Genomic DNA, 27692 nt, shown 5'->3' on the forward strand with positions numbered 1-27692 from the left:
CTCAGAAGGCAAACTGCATATTATACAAAGCCTTTGCATTTTCTGTGTTAGGAAACAGAAACCATGCTTTGGGTCAAGCCTACAACTCTGTCTGGCGGAAAACCAGGTTCCCTTCAGGTTCTTCCTGCTTCTTTTTAGGTCACTTCTTCATTCACATTTCTGGCTGTTTATATCTTGGAAACCTTGACACATGCCAGACACAGTCCTAAGAGTCCCTCTCTCTCAGCATCACTTCTTTGTGTCAATCCCAAAGGCTCACCATCCCCTGGCCCCGGCATGCAGCTTCAAGTAGAGGGGTATGCATCCCTGTATTGCCAGAAACAATAAGTTCTTGCTAAATAGACACCTGGGGTAGAGCACTCATTCCTAGGAAAAGAACTGTAGCTTTTGAAAAAGTAACCATGAACTTCATTTAATTGTACCTGGAGCACAGGATCTTTCCTAAACAAGCAAAAAGCAAAATAGACCAAATCAAATTGCCCTAGTATTTGCAAAAAATTATCAGGAACACAGCAGTGATACTTAAAAGAAAACAGGCCTTTAAATTATAAGTAAAATATATAAAATCTGTGACTTCTTTGGAGAACAAACCCAGAAAATATTTGAACACAGAAATGTCAATACTATTGTGTGAAAGAAGCAGTAATAGAAAATCTGGGGAGCAGAATGGCCATGAAAGACAGATGAAATCAAAGAAGAAATAAAATTTTAAGGAATCGTTTTCATTAGTTGTGCCTAAATAACTCCTGTTATTTCTTGCAAACCATAAAAACAAATTAATGCACGAGTAGAAAAGAAAAGCAAAACAATAAAGCAGTAAAATTTATTTTCTACCTGTCACATACAATTTACCCTCGAATTCTAGTTACTAAAAGAGAACTGCTTTTAGTGAAACTTCAATACCTGTAAATTCTGACCTAAGTTCTGACAAGTTTACGGACTGAAAAGTCTGAGAATCTCTTGAACACATGAAGAATGACTTACAGTTACCCACATAAATCTGGCACTGCAAATTTCACATGTTGTTAGTAGGAATGAAGATGAAAATTCAGTGCTCCTGGCTGTGATTTGCTTGAAGGTTTCAGGCAATGCTTGGTACAGGTGTTCTTAAAAGAAGAAAGTGCATGTGCAAATTCTGCTTCTTAGCAACAAGATGTGATCATCATATTGGATTTAAAAGGCAGGTGATGAATCACAAAACCCTTATAAATAAGGAGATGGCAATGCGCCCTCTTTGCGCAATGTAAATGCCACAAGAGGAGATGGAAAGGGAACTATCACATAGGTAAGCTACCACCATCTGCACAATTAATATATGCTCTAAGCAACGAGGGAGTGGGAGGAAAAGAATCATCACTTATGACTATATAGTCATTAGCCAAGATCCTCATCTTCGTTAGACAAATAAATTAAAATTCACATTTACTGAAGCTGTCACAGTGGCTCCAAAACAATACTCTAAAAATGGTCCCACTGGGTTTGGATGAAAATGATGCCTATTGAAAGAGCAATTGGTAAGCAGAAGCATGACTTCAAATACACTGACAATCCTGGGCTGTTAACCTAAGGCAACCCTCCTCCCTGCCTCCCTCTTCTACAATAAGGAGAAAAAAAAATAAAGCACATGCTAAATTTTAGTGAAAAACAATGACTCAGGATAATAAAAGTCTGTAATTCAATTAAAAACTGACTACAAAAACACACCGCTTTTCCAAAAGTTTTGGAGCTTGGAGAGATTTTACTTTAGAAAATTGCTAAAAACAATTAAACAGAAAGCATGGATGAGCACAGTGATGAGGTAGAATAGCAAAACTAAGGAAAGCCAGAAGGGGAGAGGATAATGCATTTTTTAAACAATCATAGGAAAACAAGAAAACTTGGTCAGCGCTAAGACTATGTTTAATGGATTCAAAATCAGAGAGGGGGTGTAGGGGTGCCATTTTCATTATTACTCAATATTGAAATAACAAAAAGTTATGATCAAATAGAGAAGGGGAATGTTTTTTCCAGCACTGACCCTTTGCACCAAGATTGAGAGGGACTTGTTTACCTAAATGGAAACTCTCCCATGTTCCTGGGCACAAACCATCTTTACTAAAACATTTTTGGTAGATAAATTCCCTGATGAAGAGCTGAGACCCTGTTCTAACTGGCACTATACTTGCTGAATGAAAGACAATAGATTGTCACACTAGGCCTGACATGTCAATGTCTTTTAAAAAGTACCTTGAAAATCATGTTTTCCAGGGCTGGTAATAGGTGCTTAACAACAAAGAACTGCAAGGAATAAAACTGAGCAAAATGAATCCTGATACCCTGCTCATTTCTCTCAATTGAAACAGATTTTAGTTCCTTCTAGCATTGTAACTTGCCTGTCAGATTTTTCAGAGTTTTTTTTTGTTTGTTTGTTTTTAAGCTAGCTAATTTTTTTTAAAAACATCATCATTCTGAATACGACAGTATATGCATCTGGAAATTACTCTAGGACCCTTCAAAGCTAGGCTAAGTTTTTTTGTATTATTGCAAACATATATAACTTCAAAATAAAAACATGTTCCTGAACAGCAGCATTCAACATTTTATCCATATCCTTCAGCCTGAATAATGAGCAAATAATTTACTTGAAATTATACTGTGACCTCTGTGTAACATAAAACCACCTTGAATCAGAAGATGAAGATGGAAGGCTATGAAAAAGTAATCTTGAGTATATCTTCAGAATCTCTTTCTTCAAAAAGAAATAAACTACTCTGGTTGGGAGAAGGGGTGGGTGTTTCTTTAGTACACAGCAGTGTCCTCAGAAAATTCTTTTTCAAATAAATATTGCAGCTCTTGAATGCATTTCTGGAAGGCATAGCAAAGTTACATGAAAATTACTAATGTCATATCTTTCTGATAGCTACTCTACCACCTCTTTAAAATCCAACAACAAAAGTCATCTCTCTGCTGTACGTGCCATTTCTCCAGCAACACCAATTCCATGAAACAATATTCAAAGGCATTTCAGGATAACCATAATGTAATATTTGTAATACATTACAAATGTATATGCTTTGGAGACCCCCTTGTAGAAGCAGCCCACAGACTGGTGTTTAAAGATGCACAGTGCTTTACTCTCAGTTGTTTGCCAAGAATAAGACGAACCCTGGGATGGAACTATGAAATAAGATCCTGTCGTGTGTAATGAAAAATAGAAGGAGAGAGGGATAAATATTCAGTATTTTCCTCCTGGCCTTCGTCTTGTTTTCCATCTCGTGCACTGATGGCCATCTCTGCTTTTTACAGAGAGAACCAAAGGGAAAAGACAATGAGCCATCTTCTAGAGAGTGAAAGATTTGATGAAAACACAGGTGATGATCTCTCCCTGAAAGGATAGGGCTTATCAGCTAGGTCTAACACTAATTTACCTCCTCACCTGACCATTAACAAATGTTCTACAGTCATCTGAGTTGAAGGGATTTCTAAGTTCTTTCCAAGTAGTTTTCATTGTCTGAAATTTGTAATATTTCGGTAAAAATACCTATGTGGTAGACTGTAACAAGCTTTATGATTACAGTAAATTAATGTTTAAATGTTTTCTTGGTTTCTCACATCAGCAGAAGCATTCCAAATTTTGTTGTGTTTCTTCCTATGCAGTATCAGCCATATTGTCTTGCTATTATTCTAGTCTGTTATTCTAAAGACTATTCTAAAGACTATTATTCTAAAGAGCACATAAAAAACTCCCAAAGCTACACAAAGATCTATTGCTGATAGCTAATTTTTGCTAGCATTTCTACCAGTAAAAAAATGCTGTAAAAACCTGCATGACAAAGAAATTCACAATAGCAAAGGACAAAAAGAGAGGACAGAATTTGTGGATGTCAACATTGTGATAAATAACATTTTCCTTCTATTTCCAACATGTCTGATGCTTACCCAGCTATCTCCACATGGGGATAGGTTCTGGATTGACAGAAACAACCGAAGTTGCCTTAAAAGTTATGATCCCTAAGAGAGATGCCAGCCAAATAATGCTGGACCACTTAGTCCTAACCCCACTGTTCCAGTTTCCATTAATGCAAATTAAACTGAGATTTCAAAGTGTTTTTCCAACAGATATACATCCCTTGTTTTTTTCTATTCTGACACTGAAGAAAATGCACCATGACATTTTTCAATGTATATTAAATAAATTTTCCATTACCACTTTAAATAGGAAAAAGGCTGGCATGCAACACCTTCTCCAGTAAAGATATCTTAGTCTTAGTAGGGATTGTTAAGGTCTGCCACTACTTTTTTATGTGAAAACAAATATTAGCTTTATAATCCCCAGTGGCTTTACAACCCTGCAAAGTGCTTTGAGAAAAGGAGATTTTTCCACATTAAAAGGTCATACGCTTTCATATGCCTTTACTTTTCAAGATAAATTTTTGGAGCAAATATTTTAAAATGTCAGAGTTTTAATAAACAGTCCTGAGACTGATCCCTGTCAGTGAATGAAAACAAACCCATAAGCTGTAAGCATTTTTTTGGGCAGCACACATGAGGAGCAGGGGGGCATTGTGCAGCAGAAATTAATATGATCTAGTTGCCCTTGTGGAAAGACAGGGGGATCACTGGCACAACTGCAGGGCTCTGTTCAGGGCCCCTCCATGCAAGGAAGACACAGAGGTATTGGAGCAAATCCAGAGAAGGGCAGTGGAGCTGAGACAGGGTTTGGAACCTGTGTCTCACATGCAGCACCTGAGGGACCTGGAGGGGCTCAGCCTGGAGAAACGGAGCCTCAGTGGAGACCTCTCACTCTTTACAGCTCCCTGGCAGGAGGTTGTAGCCAGGTGAGGGTTATTCTCTTCCACCAAGTAACAAGCAAAAAACAAGAGTAAACAGCCTTAGGTTGAACTAGGAGGGGCGTAGATTACATATTAAGAAAAATTTCTTTACTGTAAGGGCTCTTAAGCATGGTAACAGGCTGCCCTAAAGAGGTGCAGTCAGTAGCCCTGGAGGGATTTCAAAGATGTGTGGATGTGTCAGGAGCAGCCACCATAAAAAAAGATATGGTAAGCTGTTGAAGGATGTAATCTGTATTCAATATTATGCAATTGCTGCTGTTTTTTTAAAAGGTGCTCTCAAAAATGACATACTATACCCACATGAAGATGGAGAAAACAAAGACCTCTCAATTCAGAAGCTGAGCAGGATAAGGCACTCTGGCAAACCCTCCCTGAGAAATGCTCAATGTGGACTTACAGCCCATATGTGAGAATAATTTAGGGTCCTGAAGATTTGCTTGCTTCTGAACAACTGCCAGCAAAGATCATGTCCACAGAATACAAACCATGGGGATCATTGATTACACCACCTTGAAACACCTTCTGCTACTGAAACAGGGATTTCTGGGGAAACAGTCTGCAGGTCACATCAGTGAGGTGATTGCTGAAGTCCTTTTTCTTCTGACACAAGGAACATGCCTCATGTAGTTCTTTCCTTGTGATTTGATCTCACAGTCTCCTCCTGGCCCTGAGACATTCTTGCCATCTGCTTGTACAGATGGCACATTCATGTAAATTTTAAAAAAGAGCTTTCCAAACATTTTCTACTCTCCCTCTTTTCAGATAGTTCTAGACTAGCAGATGCAGTAAATGTTCTAGGAATGACTCTTCAGAAAGAAAAAAAAGCAGCAGAAAAACAAAATTATGATCTTACACAAGTAATTTAGAGAAGAAAAAAAAAATCTAGTCACTGAACAGCAAGTAGAAATATCTGCATTATAATCTAAAAAATCACTGACAGGCATAGTTTCAAAGTGCTCTTCTGCAGAGCCATACACACAACCTGAGTTTGGAGAACTTACCTGGAAGCACAAACCCCCAGAATTTCTTATAACTTATCATAGTCTGTTTCCTTCTAAGCAGGACTAAAAACTGTTCAAAGGAAAGTTCTCTTCAATTACTTTACACATTGAAGACCGCAAGAAATTTCAGTTCTCAGAGAAATAAAGAAATAGACGTAAGAGGTGCAAGGGAAAAAAAAACCCAACAAACCCCTTACACTTCAGGAGCTTAAATAACTCTTATCTCTCAGAAAACATTTTACCATTCTGCAAAGCATAATAACAAAGTAGGGAAAGAACACTGGGTGAACAAATCAGCAATTGTCTTCCCAGAAAATGCATTAAAACAAAGGAAATGTTTTTTGGGTGAAAAAAATATCACCTAAACTAGATATTTAACCAGAATAAAAACTGAATCCAAGTACTTACACCTTCAGATAAGACATTTGGTAGGGAAAATAAACCATATTCTTTCATTCAATAAATAGTATTCTACAGTGTCTTACATTAAAAGTGTAAAATAGAAGTTTCATATGTAAAATCACAACAACTAGAATGTGATTATGCATGACCCACAAAAGGTATTATTAGTTCTACAGACAGTGCCCTTTTATTTTTCTTAGACATGCAAGGACCCCAACCCTGCTCCTGCTTCTGAGATTCACCTCAGATTTTACCAATTTTAGTAAAAAAAAAACCCAATATGTGCAAGTAGAATTCATACATATACAAGAATACAGTATTTATTTATCAAATATATATAATATATTTAAGCATGTGTTTGTATACACACATTTAGAATCTGTCCAATTAGCTGAGTCTTGATCAGAGCATTCTGAGATTTCATACATGTCCTTCCAGATGGAGAATCTCCCCTCTCAGGATCACCAACTACCAGCTCAAATAATATGATCAAAGACATTTCAGAAGAGAAATGATAGTTTGCTGTAATTCAAAATTATATAAATTATTACATTTTAATTTAAAATTAAATGTTTGATGACCTCTATTGGTTTTTGGAATATGCAATACCCTTGGAGCAACTTAAACTATTTCATGGTTCTGTAGCTGATGGAGTTTTTCTTACTAATAAAGACTAAATGCCACAGTCTGTCTGTTAGGCAATAAAACTTAGATTTTTTTCACTTCATTGCAATGTAATAATTTTGGATAATAGGGCTTCTAATGGAAGGATTCCTGTGACTTAAAGCTTTTTTTAATATTAAACTTAATTGAATTAATTATTCATATACTAATGACTTAACAGCCACTTCATACAAAAAAAATAAAAGCAAAAGACCCTTCTGAATACTTATCCCATACTTAAAATCTAATAAAGGGACTGAAATAGGAAGATAACCTTCTTTTCTTTCAGATAGGGGAGATATTCAAAACACAACCACTCTCCCTCCAGCTGAGGATAAATGGTGCAAAGATGCCATTCCAAATAATACAGAAAAATACATAATGATCTATGAGTCCTTAATTGAAAAGAGATATTTCTGAGAGTCAATGATCTCTTTTTTTTTCCCAGAAGTTGCATCTTTCCTAAAACTGGCTCATTTTGTGAATGGGCTGCTACATAGGAAAAGTGGAACAATGTGATTCTGGGAAAACAAACCAGATTTGTATCTATAACCTGGCCATCCCAAGGTGCACATGAGAGCTGGCATTTTATAATTCTTCATAATAATGCTTGGCACTTATGTAGTGTTTTATGGGATCAAAGCACTTTACAAACTAATTAATTAATCTTCACAACACCCCTGTGAGAAGGTAGGTTTTAGTGCTCTAATTTACCAAATGGAATAACTGAGCAGAGAAGCTGGATGATTTGTTTCACGTCCAGCTCTTCACAGGAACAGTGTTATGAGAAATAAGAGTAGTTGCATTTCTCTGCTTTATTCCTTGGAACCTACAAAAGAACTATTTGTATTAGAAAGGAAACGAGCATTTGGGCCACACCTTGGGCCAGAGCTGATACCTTGTAACAACAATTAATTCCCTTAAGCGACAAGACAGGAATCAAGTTCCTTTCCTTTTGCTGGATCTATACTGACTGTACAAGAAAAGAGCTATGATCAGACTTGTCCTGCCCCAGGACTTCCAAATAATGAGACTGGAGTGGTAATATTTCCTTGTTACTGCAGAAATTCTTTGTACTTGAAATTCTCATAATTGTACAGTATTCAGTTTTTTCAAGTTTTTGCAACAGCTACATGAGTTCAGTTTGAAATGATGTTTTACTACGTTTGCATTTACTTCTGCAAGTTTCCTGCTTTGACCACCTGCAAACAAGATTTAAGGGTTCTTACACATGTCTATGTAAATACTAACAGACTTGAAAATCTGGACATGGAAATTGAATTCAGTTAATTTCTTGTGCAAGAGTAAACAACTGCATGTCAGACTGTGAATTAGCTTTGGCAAGTGTTGGCAAAGGAAAAGTCAGTAATTCCATCTATAGGTGTGAGCATCAGCTAAAAAAAAAATTACCCACTTAATACAATGGAAATGCTTCTTCAGAGATTGATATTCTCATGTTCAAACAAGTCTTATAAAAATTACTTTTTACTTCCTCTTTGCAATGCCTATATATCCAAAATGAAGCAAACCTGTATTTTTAATTGGAGAGCAGAAAGTTACTGATACTTCAGACATCCTAATAAAAATATGCATAATATTTACTTATTTATTTTAACAAATGCAACACTACTCTGAGATGCTGTTGGTGCTATGTATGCTACAAGGTACCTCATTATGTTTATTTCCTCTTCTTCCCTGAGGCTGGACAAGGCCCCAGTTGGCATTAAGGGCTGCACAGCTGAGAGAGGCACAAATGTGATAAAACCAGAATCACCTGCCCTCTTGACAGGTATGACAATCAAGAACAGAGCATCCAACATAATATCTTCTTACCTGAAAAGAAGTCCAGGTTCTTCCTGTCTCTTCTGAAATCCCCAAAGTGAGAAAGATTTTGAGAAAATCTTTTGCTTAACATGAATGTGCATTAAAAGTACTTAAACAACTTCTGTCCAGCTTCTGGAAATACAATATTGTAGCAAAAAGGTAGGACAGGCCTCTTGTTTTCTTGCAAAAGATCTTTTGGAACAACAAGGATATTTGAAATATTACAGGCAGTCCAAAGACTTAATTTTAATTCAGAGAACCATAAAGTTTTAAGTGGCTGGAATGGATCTTAATTACCATGCAGTCCTGAACCCCCTGCCATGGGCAGGGACACTTCCCACCAGGTAGCTCGAGCCCTCTCACACCCGGCCTTGAACACTTCCAGAGTTCCAGATCATACAAATGATTGTATGATTTTAAAACTGAAAAATGAAGCTTAGCCTCCAAATTATGCTTAGGATTTAATTAAAATTAAGCTCTATCAGAAAAAAAAAATTAAAAAAATTTAAAAAACCAAAAAAAAACCCCAAACACCCCCCAAAAACCTCCCCAAAATAAACCAACCCCTCCCAAAAAGAAACATTCTCCACCCCCCAAATAAAACCTAACCAACCAAAAAAAAAAAACAAAAAAACCACACCAAACCAGAAAAAAAGAAAAAAATAGCAAAATAAAGATCAAATGCTTTACTGAAGGGTAGCTGGTGTGAAAAATTCACCTCTCAAAGAATATGGTCTGAGAAGTAAAGTTATTTGCAAAGCAATTGCTTTTAGAATTCTCCATTGGATTTCACAGACAATAAGCTGTGAGGAGTTAAATTCCTGAACACATCTAATAATACAACAAAAATGCCCAGTGCTGTTTTACCAGAACAAAATATGAGAGAACCTGTTTTACTTGCAGAAGTGCAAATTTCCAAGCAGCTGAAACTGCTTGAGTGGACAGCAGAAGGCACAGCTGAGACAACACAAAATACAGTCATCCAGGACTGTTTAAGATTCATGTGTCTCAATGCTGATAGCAGGAAATGGAGAACAAAGCAAGGCCATCATACACATAATTCTCTCATTTGTGGGAGATTACTGTGTTCCATCAGTCAAATAGGAATTATTGCTTGGCTGAGTTAGAGATTCATAGTTGGTAATGCATAAGATGAATCTTGGCAAGTAAAACCGTTGGGATTTCAAATGGGAAAAGCCTTTAATTTCCAAAAAAAAAACTCCTCTGTTCTTCTTCCTTTTGTTTATCTTTTGGCTAAAAAACATGGGAACATCATTACAGAACATGGTTCATATCAGGAGTTCTATATGCATTCTATTTTTTCTGTAAAAAACACCCATTTACAAAAAGCATAAAACCATCCTACTGAAGAGATACAAAACCATGTAATGCTCTTGGTCATGTAATTATCAGTTCTCTACCCACTGTCACAGAGCTCTCTTGTGAGGAATGTTGGGAGAAGTGTATGCAAGAATTAATATCTCTGTAAACAGCCTGGTAATGGTGCAAAACCACACAAAACATCTGGACCATCAGCTGTGTTTAGTTCTTGTAGTCTAAACTAAATTTCCCCCCTTACTCTGACACAAGACATCACAAGACTCTATCAGCAAAGAGGCAAGTTCCAGAAAGACACTATAATGTATTTATACAGAAAGCAGTAATTCTAAATTATCAAATAGAAGGATCTTACTTGTCACCATTCTCAAATCTTGCATTCTCATCCATGGAAAAAAGTTCCAAAAACCTGGTGCTTTCAGAGGCTGCAACAATTGGAGAAGTGATTCTTCTCCAGGGTTACACAGAATAAAGCAGAAGACACCTGAATTTTCCATCCACATTTTAGAACATGTTTGATGTCAAAAGTCAGGGGAAAATAGATAGATATATAGATATGCAAAAATAAATATAAGAAATAACAAATCTCATCTACTGTAGCACCCATTTCTGCTACCTGTATTTTATAAACCAGATATTTTAACACAGAGAAATTCAGTTTAAACCATATCTTTTCCTCATTTCTGACTGCATATTTATTCAAGCTTTACTCAACCCAATGTAAATTATTTGCTATCCTAGATTTGAATGCCTAAATTTAATTTTCTAAATCTTGACAAATCACTAATATCCTCTTGCAAGTCATCTTAATTTCCAACATAGTAATTTTCCCTGTAATGACTCTTCATTTAAGACTACATGTTTACAATTTTCTACCATTTAGGTGATACTATTGAATGTCCTGGTCTTGGCAGCAATGAATAATTTTCTTGTCAGATGGAATATGAAAAAGATATGAAATAAAACATGTTTCCAAAACATAAATAGCTGGCAGTTATCCCTGAGGAATAAAAGTCCTTCTTAACTGAAAAACAACCAGCATGTCTTACTCTCTGTAAAAAAAGTCAAGAATTCAGTTATGCCTTTAACTAATGCCCTGTTGCAGTGAAGAAGGCAGGCTAGGAGGACAACATACCAATCATTTAAATGGCCCCACTCATTATTAGCCATTTCTCTTTTTTCCCCTCCTTCTATCCCCTCTTTCAGTGACAGCATAATCCAGGTGCTCACAAAACTGCCTCTTACTCCTTCCTGAAATTTACCTTCCCAATGTCAAATCTAATCAGATGTGACATGCACACCATGCATGTCACATCTCTGCTCATAAAAACAGAGAAAAATGTTAAGGGATCACTGCTTGCTGTATGAAGCAGAAATTCAACTATAGGGACACAAAAAAAAAGGGATGGTTACATTTATACTGATGAGATCACTTGTAGTTCAATTAATTTGGTAAATCAAATTGGGTTCAATCAAGATAAATGCAACCAAATTCACAGCAACATTTGTGTGTATGTGATGATTATAAATAGATGTATGGGGAGGTAAAAAATTCAGACTGATACTTAAAGGAATCTCAGTTTGGGAAAATTAATCCCAAAGTAAGAATATGTGACTGCAAGTATCAGCTAAAGTAAATTAATGCAGCAACAACAGTAGTGATTTTCAGAATAATAGTGTACAGGGAGTTTTAGATATGTGAGAAATAAAACCCAGCATGAATTTTTAAGATGTGGAAATGACGAATAAGCAAGAATTAAATATATCAGTACTGCGGACACTTGAAATAACAAAAACACTGAGTTGAATTTAGATGAAATAGATAAAGCTACTTAAAGCTATAAAACTAAAACCTTATTATTAGAATGAGATCACTGATTGTCACTTGGTCCAGGGAAGGCAAAAGCAGAATATGGCCAGTAATCCTGTTGTGTTACCACTGGTGCATCTTCCCCATCCAGCCCAGGGTTTGGAAGACATTTTAGCCAGAAAGACCAAGACCTACTGACCTGAGTCTGAGGAGGGGGAACCAATTCTACATTTCACAAGACTTGTCTGTGGTTCATTAAGAATTAGGACATGTATTTTTTTACCATGTCATCTATTAGGTATCTGTTCCATAGTCTCTAGCCCAGAACACAAAAGAACCAGTGGTGTCCTTCACCTCTGAGCTCTTCAGGTACACAGTTGCCACAGGAGTGAAGGCAACTGCAGTCCCCAGTCACAGTGCTGGCTCTGACAGCCATCCTGCCCCTGTCCTCAGTTACAATTCATTGCAGCACAGCAACAGAAAACCAGCAGAATTCACATCCCTCATTCATCTTGTGCCAGCTCGCAAGGCAAAGAGAACACTTGAAACGCACCCAGTCGTAAAAGAGATGTAAGAACTGATAATCTCAAATGTGAGATTGCTAGGTATACCAGAATACTGGAAAATTATTTCCTAAAGTGACATCTTTTATCTAGGAAAAAAAGCTGTCTAAATACCTTTAACTCTGGGCTGTGCACAAGTCCTACAATAGAAAAAAAAATCCCATTTTAGAATTATTCTAAAACCATTTTGGGTAACATATTGTGATTGCAAGTATTGAAGAAAATAACTCTGGGAAAAAAGGCTCAAAGCATTAATAATGATTCCTCTAATTACATTAAACAGCTTTAAGTGAAAAATAGACATCATTTCACTTTATTGCATCTTATAAAACACACTAAAAGTGATTTGCTATTTATGCTAAATGAAAGGGAGGAAAAGTTTCACCAAAACAATGAAGCAGTACCAACACTGGTTCAGCTCAAAAAAAAGAAACAAACAAAACCCTCAAAACCTTAAATGAAGTATATTTCATGAAAGGTTCAAAAGTTTCTGAAAAACAAATCAACATCAAAATGAAACTCTCAGAAAACAAAATTTTCTTTTATTTGATTCTTCTATGGACAATTTTTTGTGAGCTCTTCTTATTGTTTACCAACCTTTTAAAACAATAGAAATTATAACAGATGTTAAGTAGTCAGAATAAAAAAAGCCACAAATAGAAAAAAAGTTAGCATTACTGAAGACATTAAATCTGATATTTATTTCTAATTTGTTCTAGAAGCTAATAATAAAGATTTTAATTCCAGAATCTTTAATTGAAAACTACACCAAGACCATTGTTATGCTCGCTCTCGCTCCATTAATGTGTGTTATGTAGTTGTTTTATATTTCACTTTAAACTACAACTGCATTTCAAGGAACCAAGTATCTGTTGGTTCATTGAACAACCACAAAAACTCCAGACTTGCTCCCAGCCATAGTGCCAGAGCCTGAACTGCTCCCACAGGAAACACAACTGGACACAACAAACATTGGCAAACACAACACCCAGCTCTGCAGCGTTTTCTGGTCTTGACCTAGACCATGCTTTCCTGATGTTTACCTACACACATGGCACTGTCAGTCACCTTTTGCAGCTATATTTTAAATCAATGTCTCAGAAATTATTTATTACTAATTCATTAATTAGTAATTCCTAATTAATATTACTAAACAAACAATTCCCCAAGTTTTTAGAACTTCTCAAGAGTGAAGCCCCTTTGTTGATTTCTCCAGTCTCCCCTGTCTGTACAAAATAACAGGCTGTAAAACATTGCAAGTCATACCTCATCTTAGTGAAAATCAGAAAGCTGATTCATCTGCCTAGCATACAAACCAATCTAATATTCAATCAAAAGTATTTTTAAAACACATCAGTTAAACTATCAGTTCAGCTGTCATATACATTTTTTGTTTGTTCCTCTAATCCTCATTTTGTGTTTTATATTTCAATTCCTTTGAAGAAACAGCTCTAAACCAGGGTTTTAATCCAGAATGAGTATTTCAAGTAATATTTACTGTCTTATTTGTTCTTAATACAAGTCCCTGAACTGTACTAAAAATGGCAGTTTATCTCAAAAATTTGTATTAAAACAAAAATCCTTAGATTTAGAATACAACTTTAGAACACTTGTTTGTTTTTTCTCAAATATCACCAGTTACATAGAATACAGCAATAAAAAGAAAATCATTGAAAAAAAAAAAAAAAAAGGGAGCAAGAAATTATTTTTATTTTTAGCTTTTTAATCATGGTTTTAAATTAAGAGACAGAAGAGTAAGAAATGGTTCATACTGACCTGAGCCCATAAAGGACTGTTCCATCTGGATGCAAACGAATCATTCTGTTCTTCACAGTGACACCATGAACAAATGACTTCTTGTCATTCAGGAAATAGGTATCAGGCACCCAGAGCTGATCAGCTACTCTGTTGTCCAGAGTAAGGTTTAGAGGTATTACATTATAGGACAGCCTCTTATCCCTCCACGCTTGCTGGAAGTACATTGTCAAGGTATAGTCCTGTGATTAGAAAAAACAAAGTTTGCATTGAAACAGATGGCATACATATGCACAAAAGTGACAATGCAAATACACATGTATTCATTGTAACTGTTCCTAAAGGCAAAGATTTCTGTGCAGAATTTCCATAAATAGATTTATTTATTTTTACAGTACTGAACATCTTGTATACACTTAATAAAAGCAGTGAGAACACAAAGAAGATAGGGTATTTACATTTTACGGATTACTTGGAAGTTCTCATTTCAATATTTAAAAATAAAAATTTTAAAAATTATAGACCTTTCACAGCCTGCAATTTCTGTAGCACTTGAAAAGCCTGGGAGTTCTAGGAAATAGGAACATTCACAGATCCAGATTTAATTTCAAGGTCTCCATTCTATTCAATAGAGATCTGAATCAAATCTTCTGTCTCTGAAGTTGCAGTCACCACCCAAAGACTTCCCTAAATTAAAATCTCCTCAAAGTCTGTTAACTTCCCCCTGGGCACTGAAACCAATGGAAATTTTTTGAGGTTCTTACACTCTTAATCTTAATTTTATAGATGAAGTAACTCTGGTTTCTTCAGGGTCACAATTCAGACAGCACATTAGAATCCAGAAAAATCTGGATTTTTCTTATTCTGCAGTTTCACAGACCGAACACCCCAGTAAGAAATCACTGAAATTGGGTTGCTGCAATTATTCTCTTTAAAATGTACAATGTCTACCTTTGAACTAGGGAGGGCCTGTGAGAACTATGGATATTTCAGCAGAGTTCTGTAAGCAATGACACAGCACATTGAAACTAAGTGACCCTGCCTCTTCTGCAGAACAGTCTGCACTCACATGAATCAGTATAAACTGGTTTTTTATAGAAATGTGCATTTCAGTGGTGGAAACACTCTATTTTTTTGCCTTATCCCTCCCCAAAAGAGCCCATGTACATGGGCTTCAAAACTCCTCTTCAGTTTTCAGCGAAGCAGGGAGAAATTCATGTTCTGTTGTGAATAGTTACAGCATTTCTTCCTTACCAACACAAAGTACAAATGGTATTGCTGTGCCATCAGTGTTCCTGTCTACACTGGTTAAAGGTCAGTCCCCTTCCCTTGCTGTGCCCCTGGCCGTGCCTGGAACCCCCACACCTTTGGCCAGGTGTCACAACAGCAACTCTGCAGAACTCAAGTGGGTAAACACCAAATAAGCCTTCCCAATTGTTTTACCAGCAAATATATTCACCTGGTAGCTGTTCTACAATCTGATCACCCAAAGTTTCAATGATCTAAAGTATCAGTCTAAAACCTCTTCCTCTTCCCACCTCCCCAGGGTCAGGATGAGATTCTGCTTGCAAGAACATTCCACCTACATCTGAAGAATTTTACTGTTATGCTTCATCACTGTTCTGCATGATTTGATTCATAACCAGAAAATCTTCAGTAGGAAAATTTATTAGTCTTCATTACACTAATATATCACATCATCAAATAATGATCTACAGCATTCTTGGAATGCTGCATTTTATTCCTATTCCAAGGAATAACCTACATGTATTAATATATTGCATAAATACATAGAACATGCTTTCCTTTTTTTTTTTACCTCAGTAAAAGAGGAAAAGAAGAGGAGGAAAAACCCTGACATACATGGTTCATTGCATAGAAGTGAATTACATAAAACTGTAAATTTGGAGCACTGGCATTGCTGAAAGAAATGTCAACTCAGCCAAGTCACCAAGCTGGAGTTTAAAAGCAAACACACTGTGTTCCAGAAAGAGCTGGTGTTCCAACTAAAAATTATTTGTCATCTGTTGGCCCTAGTTTTCAGATGAGACTGGAGTTTCTGATGGTCAAAACAGAACTCCTTTGAAATGGTTATAAAGATCTTACAAGCTTTTGAATTTAGGTTTCTATTTTTAATGATAATTTTAAAAACCCCAAAGATGTTCCAAGGTACATATATTGAAGTGAAATTGATAAGATAGGAAAAAATCAAAACCTGCCACAATAACTGTGATTTATTCCTTAGAAAGGAGAGAGGCATCTGTTTTCAAAATCCCAAATGAAAGAATAATTCAAAAAAGATGGGTAAGTACAATATGTCCCTAAAGTATCCCAAGACCTTTTATACTTTGAAATTAAGACCATTCTTATCTAATAGGAATACTACAGGAAAAAAGTCTGTTAAATGGATATTAAATACTGAAACACTGGTAGCAATAATGGCAGGAAACTTCAGAGGAGAAAAAAACAAGTAGAAGGAATATACAATGTCTAATGTATATAACATACATTCTGTATATTGTAAATGTGGTATAAGACAGTGTGAAATTGAAGAAGCTATTTATCATTGCGCCACTGTAATGAATGGAGAACTTATTTGTGGTTTGGCTTAAGTCCACTCTTCATCATGTTCCTGGTTATTACTAACTTGAAAAAATGCTTTACTACATTTCCACATATGGCTATTTTAAAACAAAATAATTTCCTTCTGAGAATGCTTGCAGCTGAAGATTTTGCCTGGACACTATATTTAACATGTACATTTAAAAAACTGTTGATAACATTTAAAAGTGTTGATTGACAATCCTTTCAATCCTCTTTTTGTTTAAAACCAACCACTACAAGATGTTTGAGTCAAAATTATCTATCTCAGTCTCTCATTGAGAAAAAATAATGTCAAAAGTCTGCTTAATGCTCGAGATACCAGAAAGTGCAGAGTCACTTACATGAAAGTAGAAAGAACTGTTGCAGGAGCAGGTGATACCAAAGAAATGCCAAAATAGTCATATGCCTTTTCAAAAAAGGTATTTTTCACATTCTGTAAATCTTTACTTCAAAATAAACAAAACCCCCTCAAAACAAATAAAATTAAAAAGCCACAAACAATGACATCAGAAACCTTACACAGAACTCTCTCAGTCTATCAAATCCCACTTCCCAAACTGGTTTAAATCTGTGAAACACTTGTAATTAACTGAGTCTCCCAAAACTTACTAGGGGAGTTTTCCGTGGTGAAAATTACATTGTCTCAAGTCTATCTTTCCATAAACAGGAAGATCCCAACACCAAGCTTATTATATATTTTTCTCTAACTCCCCTGGAATTATTCATCAGCAGTTCTCATTTGTCAGTTGAGCAAAGCAGCAAAGATGGGCTGTTTATCTCCAACCACAGTTCTCAGAAAAAACAAAGTGTTCTAGAATCAAGCAAGAGGCTTGGGTGTGAAAGCCAAATGACTGTCAGCAGAGCTTGATTCCTTAGCATGAAAGTTTTGATCCTGATTATATGAAATCTGTAATAAGAGACTAAAGGATTTCATCAACAAGAGCTTGAATTTGTGTCTCAGCACTACTGAGGGTAGCCAATATTTATATTGATTTTCCATGGTGATTTAGCTAATGACACAGCCTCACAGTACAATGCATTTCATGCACTGAAGTGAAATGAAGCAGTTCTGGCTGATATGTTTCCTGTAACCTTAATTAGGTTACAGGAAGACGCTGTGACACTTGATTTTCATTTCTGACAAGTCATCCAGACTGAAGCATGATACTGCACTTTTCCTGAGCCAGCAATCTGCATATCATTCCAATCAACCAGCCACAGGTCTTATAGCTAGCTGATTTGCTGTCTCTTGGTAATAAGAGGAGGACTGGTTAAAGTGAACCTGGACTGAAAACTGAAATCTAACTGCTATTTAGTTAAGAGAGTCATGTGTCTTGAGATTCTCAGATTGTTCTCTTTTGAAAGGATCTCGTCACCCTGATACAGCACTGCAGGATTCTCAGATGAATAAAGCAAAGTACAATAAATAAATGCAACTATACTCACTTAAAAAAAGTAATGAAAACGGTAGTTTTCTGCCTCAGACAAAATTATCTAGTTGTGCCCTTGAAGTAAAAATCTTTTAGGCCACAAGAAACATCAAAAACGTTTTTATCAATAAAGTCAATTTATTTTGAATTTCAAAATTTTCTTTACTGTGTGTCTCAAGCTGTTTCCCAGAACTCCCAGATAATTCCCTATGTAATTGCACAATTCCACAGATCTTCAGAAAGGTAAATACCTTCAACAGAAATCATATTTACATTGCTTTCTATTGTAGCCTATTATATAATTGCCTTGCAAAATAGTATAGAATTTGTTGAAAATTCTACAGAACAAAAAAATCATAATAATCATTGAGTAGAAATAAACCTGTGGTTAAGAAGAACTGGAGATGCAGCTGAAAGGTTTGTTGAGAGCAGATGGTGGCCTAAGATATTGTTTTGCAGAAGAGACTCAAGAATAAAAAAAACATAACAACCAGAACCCTGAGTGTCCAATACCTTTAGTGGAGGGGGAAGGGGAATGGAGGGGGGTGCAGAGGGAGAAATTCCAGGGTAAGAATATAGTTACTGATACATTAAATCCGGATTCAATCTGAGAATTCAAGTTTTGCCTAGAAGCAGAACTAAACTGGCATAACATTTGAATAAGTTCTCTTTTTCCTTATGCTTTACAGATTCCTAAATTCCTTCACAAACCAAGCCTTAAGAATTCATTCAGAGACTGAAAGGATTGGCAAATTAATGCTGCTCTAAATCACTGCAATTAACTTCTAAAAAATGTACTAAATTAGTACTAAAAAAAAAAATAGGTGTTAATCTAAAGCACATAAAACTTATTTTTAAGATTAAAATTCTGCAATATTTTTCAAGAAGACTTATGAAAGTGAAAGAAATATTCCCAGGATTTATTTATTTATAAGCACAGATTACACAGATTAAACAACAATCACACAGAGAATATTGATGTAAGAGAGAGGCAGTAAGTGAGAGAGCATGTGTTGAAGGAAAATATTTATAAAATAATCCAAATAATTTCCTTTAGTATTTACTTCATTGTGGAATTGCCAAAACAATACAATACACAATATTTCTTTTAATAATGTGCTGTATAACTAAACCACAATTAGACCAATTTATTTATTTAGCTTATTACAGCCTCAAAAATCTGCTGATACTTCACACAAATTTACAGGACAAAACCAGCCAGGTCTGTTCATGACATTTACATTTTTGCTTTATTTTCCTTCTAAATGAGCTTTGAGTCCTTCTCCCTTTGTCTGTATCCATACATTTTCTCACATACTACCACTAACCATCGTAGTTTTTTATGCTGATTTTCTCGTCATTTTTTGTGTTGTTTTATTTGTTTTAATTTTTCTTCTTTGTCAAATGCATACACTTTGGAAAAAGAAACAGAGATGTTTCTAAGCAAGGGTGATCTGGCAGTTTTCTCATGCCATTCCCCAGTCCCATGAGGAGCACCAGCAGCAGCTCTCTCCTGTTAAGCTGTCACATTCCACAACACTTCATCCCTCTGCCCTGCTGATTCCCAGCTCTCTAAAATGGTTCGTTAATCCAGCAGTAACAAACCAACACCATGAAAGAAGCAATGTTCTCTGGAGAGCCCAAATCTCCTCCAGAAACATCCCTGGAAGTGTTTCTGTATCTTGTGCAATATGCCAGAGGCTGCACTGCAAACTGATGTGCTTCCTCCCCATTCACAAACAAACCTTGTGGGAATAGACAAGCCACCCTGATTCAGCCCTCCCTCAGCCAATAATCTATTTCATATTGCAACTTTATGTACAGATTTAATGAAATCTGAACAGTGAAGAGTGTGAGGATGAAAAAAGCAATAGTGTCATGTCACCTAGACATTTTCCTGTATTTTAAATGCTGTCCTCCCTGAAGTCCAAGATGTGACAGGCTGTTTCCTCTCAAAAATGTCAGGCACTGCAGTGAACTGCCAGCACTGAAGTAAAACGGACAACTTATTATAAATACATATCATTTCTTTCAGTGATGACAAGCCTGTGGAAGCTGGTAGAAGGTCCAATTTGCATGACAGCACAGCACCTCAGCAAAGAGAATACACTTAGTTGAGACACTGCAAGAGAATAAATGATGTATTTAGATGAAAGAAAAATTAATATTATTATGCTCTAGGAAAAGAAATCTGTGAAAAAAAACCAAACAGGTGGAAAAAAATTGCATCTGTAATGGTCATTAATTACACTCTTAAATTGTTCATGGTTCAGGGAAGCCAAAACCTATTGGAATATGCCACAGCAAAAATTTCAGCAGAAGTGCCTCTGTTACAAAGGTATATTTTTCTCTAGTTCAAACCTCACACTCAAAGCAAGATCAGCTGTGAGGTCAGACCAAGTTGCTCAGGGCTTTATCCAACCTGGTCTTGAAGACCTTGAAAAGTGGATTAGAAAAAGACTTTATTAAAAATGAAATTGCTACTCACATTTAGAAAGAAGCTCCCTATGCTTCAAACAAGAAAAATCAGGACAGTTATCCTAAACCTAGCAGCGACTGCAACTTAATTTCAGTTTGATACAAAATCACCATTGTCTGATTCTTACAGCCATTGCACACTACTGCTTTTATCTGTTCTGTTTAGTGTACTATTATTCCAGTCTTTTTGTGTCATTTTTTCAGCAATTGTCTCCACTCTAATCTCACAACTATTTGAGACACTTAGAAATCAACAGGATTCAGTTACCACTGAATTTTTGAATGCACCTATTGTTTACTATTTCCTATATGCTTCAATTGGCACCAACAATTTCTCATGAAAATATTCCCTGTTCCTATACAGTACATGATTTTTACCTTTTTTTGGTTTTCTTTCTCTCTTAATCTTCAAGGTTTTCATCTGTGCCAGAGAACTTTCTATGCAATTAAATAATTTATTTCCACTTTCAACACTGCTAATAGATACTTTGCAAACAATCCTGATTGTACTTTATCAGACAGAAGCTATCCTCTCATCAAGAGCTAATAATGTCTCTACACTTGTACTGTCTGTTCAGAAACATAGTCCAAGAATCAAAAAGAAAACATTAATTTAGCATCCCTGACTACTGAATGGGTTTATTTATTTGTCACTGATTAAATACCTCATCTCAACCTTCAAAATTTGTCACCTCCTTTGTGGTTCACTATTTCTTCCAGAGTTCAAGTCAGACTTGTATTTCAGTGACCAACTGCAAGCTGGAAAGATCAAGAACAAGACCCAAGAGAACTTTTTTCCAAGGAATGAAAGGTACATGGTTAATGGAATTGGCATGGAAAGTATTTACTTGGCATTAATACAAATCCAGCCTATTTTAACAAAATAAGGATAAATAAGGATACCATACTTTTTCTATTTTTTTTCCCCTTTGGTCAGACTGCTTGTTGGGGAAATGGCAATAAAAGTATTACTGGTTCCATGCTTTTTAGCCATTCTAGCAAATACCCATATAAATGCATCAGGAAATGATTCAGGAAACACCGATCACATTTTTAACTAAGCTACTTCATTATAATCATACTTTAAATGCATTTGACTTGGCAGACACTCTTCTGAAAACATGGATGTGTTTTAAGCAATTTTAAGATCTTGCACAGAGCAAATTTTCAACTTCCACAGCAGTTCCCTCCAGCTACTCTTACTGGAAGGCATTTACACAGCGTGCTGGGACTCAGCTTGACATCATTCCTTCCATCTGGACATCCAAACCAGCAGTCTGGATACAATATTTCCTGCCTTCTCTCTGCTTCACACACTTGACATTCATTGAAATTTCTGGAAAATTAAATGCCTAAGAATCAGAACCCTATGAATACTTCAGGACCCCTGAGAAAGGTTTTGCTTTTTCTTCACAGCTGAAGGAACACTAAACCAGTGTTTCCAAAAGCAGTAGTCAATTTTTCACAGGCAAAAGAATGCAATGCATTTGGTTCCTTTTTTGACTTGCGGATTTGGATTATTATTTTTCCATCTTTATATATTTGGAAACAAATCAAAATTAATCAAGTCAATGTGCTCTGTTAGAAAGAAGTCTAAGGACATATTCCAACTTAAAACCTGTCAATTCTTACATTAAAAATTCTCCAAAATTTGATATAGATACAGAAACCAACTAATCCATGGATCAGAAACAAATTTGCAGGAGAAACTATCATCAAACATTTCTTAAAACTTACACAAAACACGTTTTCATTCATAAGATGACCTGGCAAAATAGTTTCAATCCCTTTTATAACAGAACCATTATTTCCCTTTCCCTCCAATGGTCAGTACATATCAAACATATTTTGCAGTCCTATTATTGGAATTTTGGAGAGAAATGAAAATAAAAAACAAATCAAACACATACAAAGACACAAAAGTAATCAAAAAGAGCTCTGTGATGACTCCACTGAGATTGTTCTGAAAACAATTACTCATCTCCTGGCAGCTTCATCAGTCCTGATGAATTTGTATCACTGGATTTCAGAATTCATTTTTTACCTTCACAATAAAGATTTTGTTAAATATTTTAGTCACGATACGTTCAAAAAGACAAAGCTGAAGTGCTTTGCTTTTTCTCTCAAATTATTAGACCATAGTAAGTAAGTGCAGAACCACAGCAGTAAGTGCAGGTGCTAGACAAGCAAAACCTCCAGTAGCTCATGTATTTCTAGCTATGACCTCATGTGCTGGATATAGTATTTCTGCTTGAGCACATTCCATATTAGCTGGGAAGCAGCAGACATCGATTTGATATCTGCTAGCTAGTAGCTGGTTAATTCAAGCATGAAATACACTTATATAGCAGTTCACTGGTTTGATTGATGACACATCTATTCTTTTAAAATAACAGCATACTTCCTGCCTTAGTCACAGAAGTGCTTTACCATGTATTCTTATGTTGTCACACACTACTTGAAATTTACGATTTTTTTTTAAAGAAGCTCTTCATTGAGATGCATTCCTCATCATGCCCAAATTAAGTAGAAGCTCTATAAAATTTTCCCATTAAGAATGATTTTGTTTTATTTTAAAAAGTGAATTCCTAAGTAATGCACTTGCCAGAAAGGGTGTTTCAGTGGTGTCAGTAAATATCTCTTTTCCTCATTTTCCTCCCTCCCATTAAGTAAGCAAGAAAGAAAGTAAGCAAGCACTAACATCCCAGCATTACACACTACATTTTGTTTACCCACTGGGCTTTCCTTATCAACACTCTATTCTTGAATTCTGATCATCATCTTTCCCAGAAAGTCACAGGGAAAATGAGGAAGCGTTCAGATCTGCATTTATAAGCAAACACAACAGAACCCAAATTTGATACCAGCACCACGGGTAAGAAGCTCTTTGCTTTTACCGACAGCACTTGGGTTTTTTTATGTTACTGTTTCTAGCTAATCCATAACCACTAGGAAATTTGAAGCCTTCTTTGCCATGAAATAATTGGAAAAGAAAGGAAACACAGCTCAGAAAATAATTTCAAAAGTAAATTTGTAAGTACTGCCCTACATGCTCTGCCCTGTTCTTGAGGAGAGAGTAGCTGTACAATTACTTTGACACAATAGTTTCATACCTAAAGGTATTTAAATTAGAGGACTAAATTTATCAGAAACTTTGTCTGGCAAATGAGACTGGTACTTGAGGATTCTACCCACAGTTCTCGCTCTTGTTTATAGTGCTTTCCTAAAATAATTGTTATATTTCAGTTCGTTATAATAAATAACATAGAGTAGATTAGGTAAGAATTGCAGATCTTAAAAAAAATAATCATGCTAGTGAAAATACTGGTGTTATATTCTTGTAACAATATTCTTTCTTCCCAAATGTCTAAAAATCAATTTAAGTACAAAGAGAAGATATATAGATGTGAATTAAATGAACACAAAGACTAAAATTTGTTGGCATGGATGAAACTTTTGTTTTAACTTAAGAAAAAAAAAACATTATGAGAATAAACCACATTTTCCAACACCAATTTGAATCATAAACATGCAAATGATTTTGAAAATCCTATTTAGTATGTCTTCCTATTATAAACAGGTATTTCTATTTTCTCATGGCTCTATTATCCCAGTACCTAAATTAAGCTAAATCCTTAATCCTAAAGTTAAGCTAAAATCTTCAGACAGACAGTAACTATACATTCCAAACAGAATTTCAAAACCAGCACATACACACTCCACCCAAAAATGTCTTCATTGATTCTACTCAAAGTAGATAATTTATTGTCACCATTTGCATATAACTTGGTTTGAAGTCCTGATTTATATAAAAACAAATTGTTTACTGTTTACTTTTTGCTGTGTTAACTTGATACAACATTTCTTCATTACCTGTACCAAAGGTCTCCTCCTGAACACTACAGAGTGCTACAGATGCTTGGAGTATGTTCTATTAGCACTGATTTCGCAAATGAAAATTGAAATTTTCGCAAACTGAAAATACTGATACTTGAATTCTAACACATGGTCTTTTCTAAAAGACTGGTGCACAATTTGGCAGGTTTTTTGTTTGTTTGGTGGGGATTTTTTGTTTTTGTTTGTTTTTTTTCCCCCTCAGTGGATGAGAAAAGGGAAACACAGGGAACATAAGCAAGTGCATATGATCTTTTGAGGTCCTTCCCTGGGCTGTTCCGTGAACGTTTTGAGACAGGCACACCCCAAGTTAATTGCTTCATTTCTCAGATTAGACAACTTGTTATTAATGTCACCAAATATTACAATTAAGTACTCCTCTTAAATTATCTCTTCATCTCTACAGTGTTCAAAAAGTGGAGCTAGACTTTAGCTGGCCTACAGATAACATGATTACCTACAGCAGCTCACAACGAATTACACTTACAATGCACGTGCTCTCCAACACAATTATTTAGAAACTCACTGAAACATGAATTTAGTATCTGTTGTTTGAGCTATTCAGAAAGGAATATTTACAACAGGAGATGTTCTCTGGGCCTGGCAGAATTAAAGACTCTTTAGATTAAATAGGAAAAAATACCTAAAATTAATTATAGCAAAATCTGCAAAAACAGAAAGCAAATACAGTCAATTCTTCATGAAAGCACCTTTCCAGAGGAAAATACTAAGTGCTTAAAAGTAAGCATGTAATTTGGGGTCTTACAAAAGAGCACTTTATCAAATCAGTACTGTGAAGGGTCTTTAAAAAAAACAAAAAAAAACCCAAAAAACCCAAAAAAAGCCCCAAAACCGAACAAGAGAAACCAGGTAAATTCACATGCAAAACCAGATCTCACTTTCAATTTCATGCAGGATCAGAGATTTTAGGCACAAAGCTTCACACGTCTGCTAATTCTGAACCTACTGAAATCATGGATGCATGATTCAGTATAGGGCTTTGAAGGAAAAAAAACCCAAACAAAACTTCTCTGGGTTTTTAATGTAGACAGTAACAATTGTGAGCTTCTCAGAACTGGAGAAACATGAGCCACTTAAAAATGGATTTTTCAATTGATTCTGTTTAATTCTTAGGTTTTATCTGGATCCATATTTCTCTAGATCTGTGTGCAAGAAAAGTCTTTTAGTATTTGATTCCATTTCTAGTAATTTTATTTCACTAGCCTTTTATTTACATTGCTATCATACTTTATAAAAAATGTACCCATTAATCAGTTAAATAAACAGTAAATATCTTTTTTATTCCCTAGTCTAAGTTTATTCTAAATCCTTATGTGAGTGTGATTCCTTTGAGTCAAATATACACAATGGAATTAAAAAAATTTTAAAAACTACATGGCCCTGAACTTCTCTTTTTTTTCTTAGCAAGAAAAAAATAAATTACCTTTGCACTCTGCTATAGCAGATGTGTAATTGCATATAAAGACGTGTAATTGCAAATAACTCTTTGGATGATTTAATAAAAAAATGTACCCCTCAACTTTTATTATCACACCACATTCATTTATTTATTTAAAATTTAAGCTCCTCTTCTACCCAGATAAACTTACAACAAAACAGAAAGATGTACTAAATTACTGAGTATCATTAAGGATATCATGGGACTTTAATACCACAACATATGGCTTTTATGACTTTAGAACATGACAATGCAACAACTGCAGTGAGTGAGCTGGGAAAAGCTGGTATTTATATATTAATTTTTAATTTCTATGTTCAATAACAGCATAATCTCACAGTAAATTCCAGAATTTCCTAGTCAATAGGGAAACCTCGGTCTATTCATTACTTCATGCTTATTTGTAGGACAATAGCAATTTTTAACATTCATCTTAGGTTCAGTATAATTAACCATTCTGCTTAGAATTGAACAGACAACAAAAATGAAGGGGTAAAAGAGGATTCAAATTGCAACCACTGAAAAATTTACACAATATCCACATATATTATATATTATTTACACTAAAAGTCACACGTTAAAAACTCAGTGTTGAAATCCAATATTCCTGGCTGCCAGCTAAGCATAGAAAACAGACAGGCTAATGCTAAAGAAAACAAATTTTTATTCATTTACCTTCTGTGGGAAATGAACTGTGTAGTGAATTTTTTAGAAGATGAAAATTGTAATTGCGTGTGTAATAAAGCTGAAAATTAAGGAGAAACAGATGGAAGACTTAAAGTTATTTTTTTGTAAGTGAGACATGGATGATTCATAAGTATTTGATATTAGTTAAAATTACTTATGGAACAAATGTTTATGGAAAATATCCTGCTTGTGACAATGTGCCATCACACAATCAGCAGTGAATTATTCCAATTGAGATCCCTAATCAAAAAGAGAAAAGGAAATAAACTAAGAAAGAAGAAAAAAGTCAAAACTCGTTAATTTCTCCTGAACTTCAGTGACTTGTGTCTTAAAGTTCTACCTCAAGAACTAAGGGCACTCTCAGAAGCACTGTAGAGCATAGTAATTCTATTAATTTGCAGTTTTAAGATCACTTTGTAATGTCACTAAATAGTTAAATTAACTTCCTAAGGTCAGCTCAACAGAATGTGGGAAAAAAATAGGTGACACCTAAGTGCATGAGACTCCAGGTGAAGTTACCACACTTTGTTGCAACAACCCCAAGGAAACACTATTTTTAAGTCTCCATCTACTACTTCTAAACAAAAACTGACAGGAAAACCAATGATCTTATCCACACTTATGTGATTACATATGACTTGAAATATATTGAGCAAACATTTTCACATACAGCTAAATACTTAAAGTAGGAAGAATAATTAAAAATATACAATTAATTTCTTTGAATTGCTTTCCTAATACTATATAAAGAGAAATGTAGCTCCTGTACAGATGATGGTTTTGTTCAGAGTAAATAGGGCAGCAGCCAAACCACTTTGATGATGAAGTTAAGAGTTCTCTTTGCCATGAACAGGTTATTTCCAGGCAGTGCAGCAGCAGCCCTGCTGTAGGAGTGGGTAGTGCTGAACAAGACACAAGTGGGATGCTGTGGTCTTTAGCAGCAGTGAGTAGG

At 35.4% G+C, this 27692-nt stretch overlaps 1 protein-coding gene across 3 annotated transcripts in view; it reads right to left on the bottom strand.

Moving 5' to 3' along the window:
• The window catches only part of GABRB2 (gamma-aminobutyric acid type A receptor subunit beta2), a 132961-nt gene that overhangs the window by 75553 nt on the left and 29716 nt on the right, over positions 1–27692 (bottom strand). For all 3 annotated transcript variants that reach the window (XM_015641800.3, XM_015641799.3, XM_015641801.3), the window contains one exon: positions 14210–14430. In XM_015641800.3, the coding sequence (XP_015497286.1) occupies positions 14210–14430 (221 nt within the window). The remainder of the gene's footprint in view (positions 1–14209; positions 14431–27692) is intronic.

This window comes from Parus major, chromosome 13, assembly GCF_001522545.3.
Source record: "Parus major isolate Abel chromosome 13, Parus_major1.1, whole genome shotgun sequence".
Classification (NCBI taxonomy): Eukaryota; Metazoa; Chordata; class Aves; order Passeriformes; family Paridae; genus Parus; species Parus major.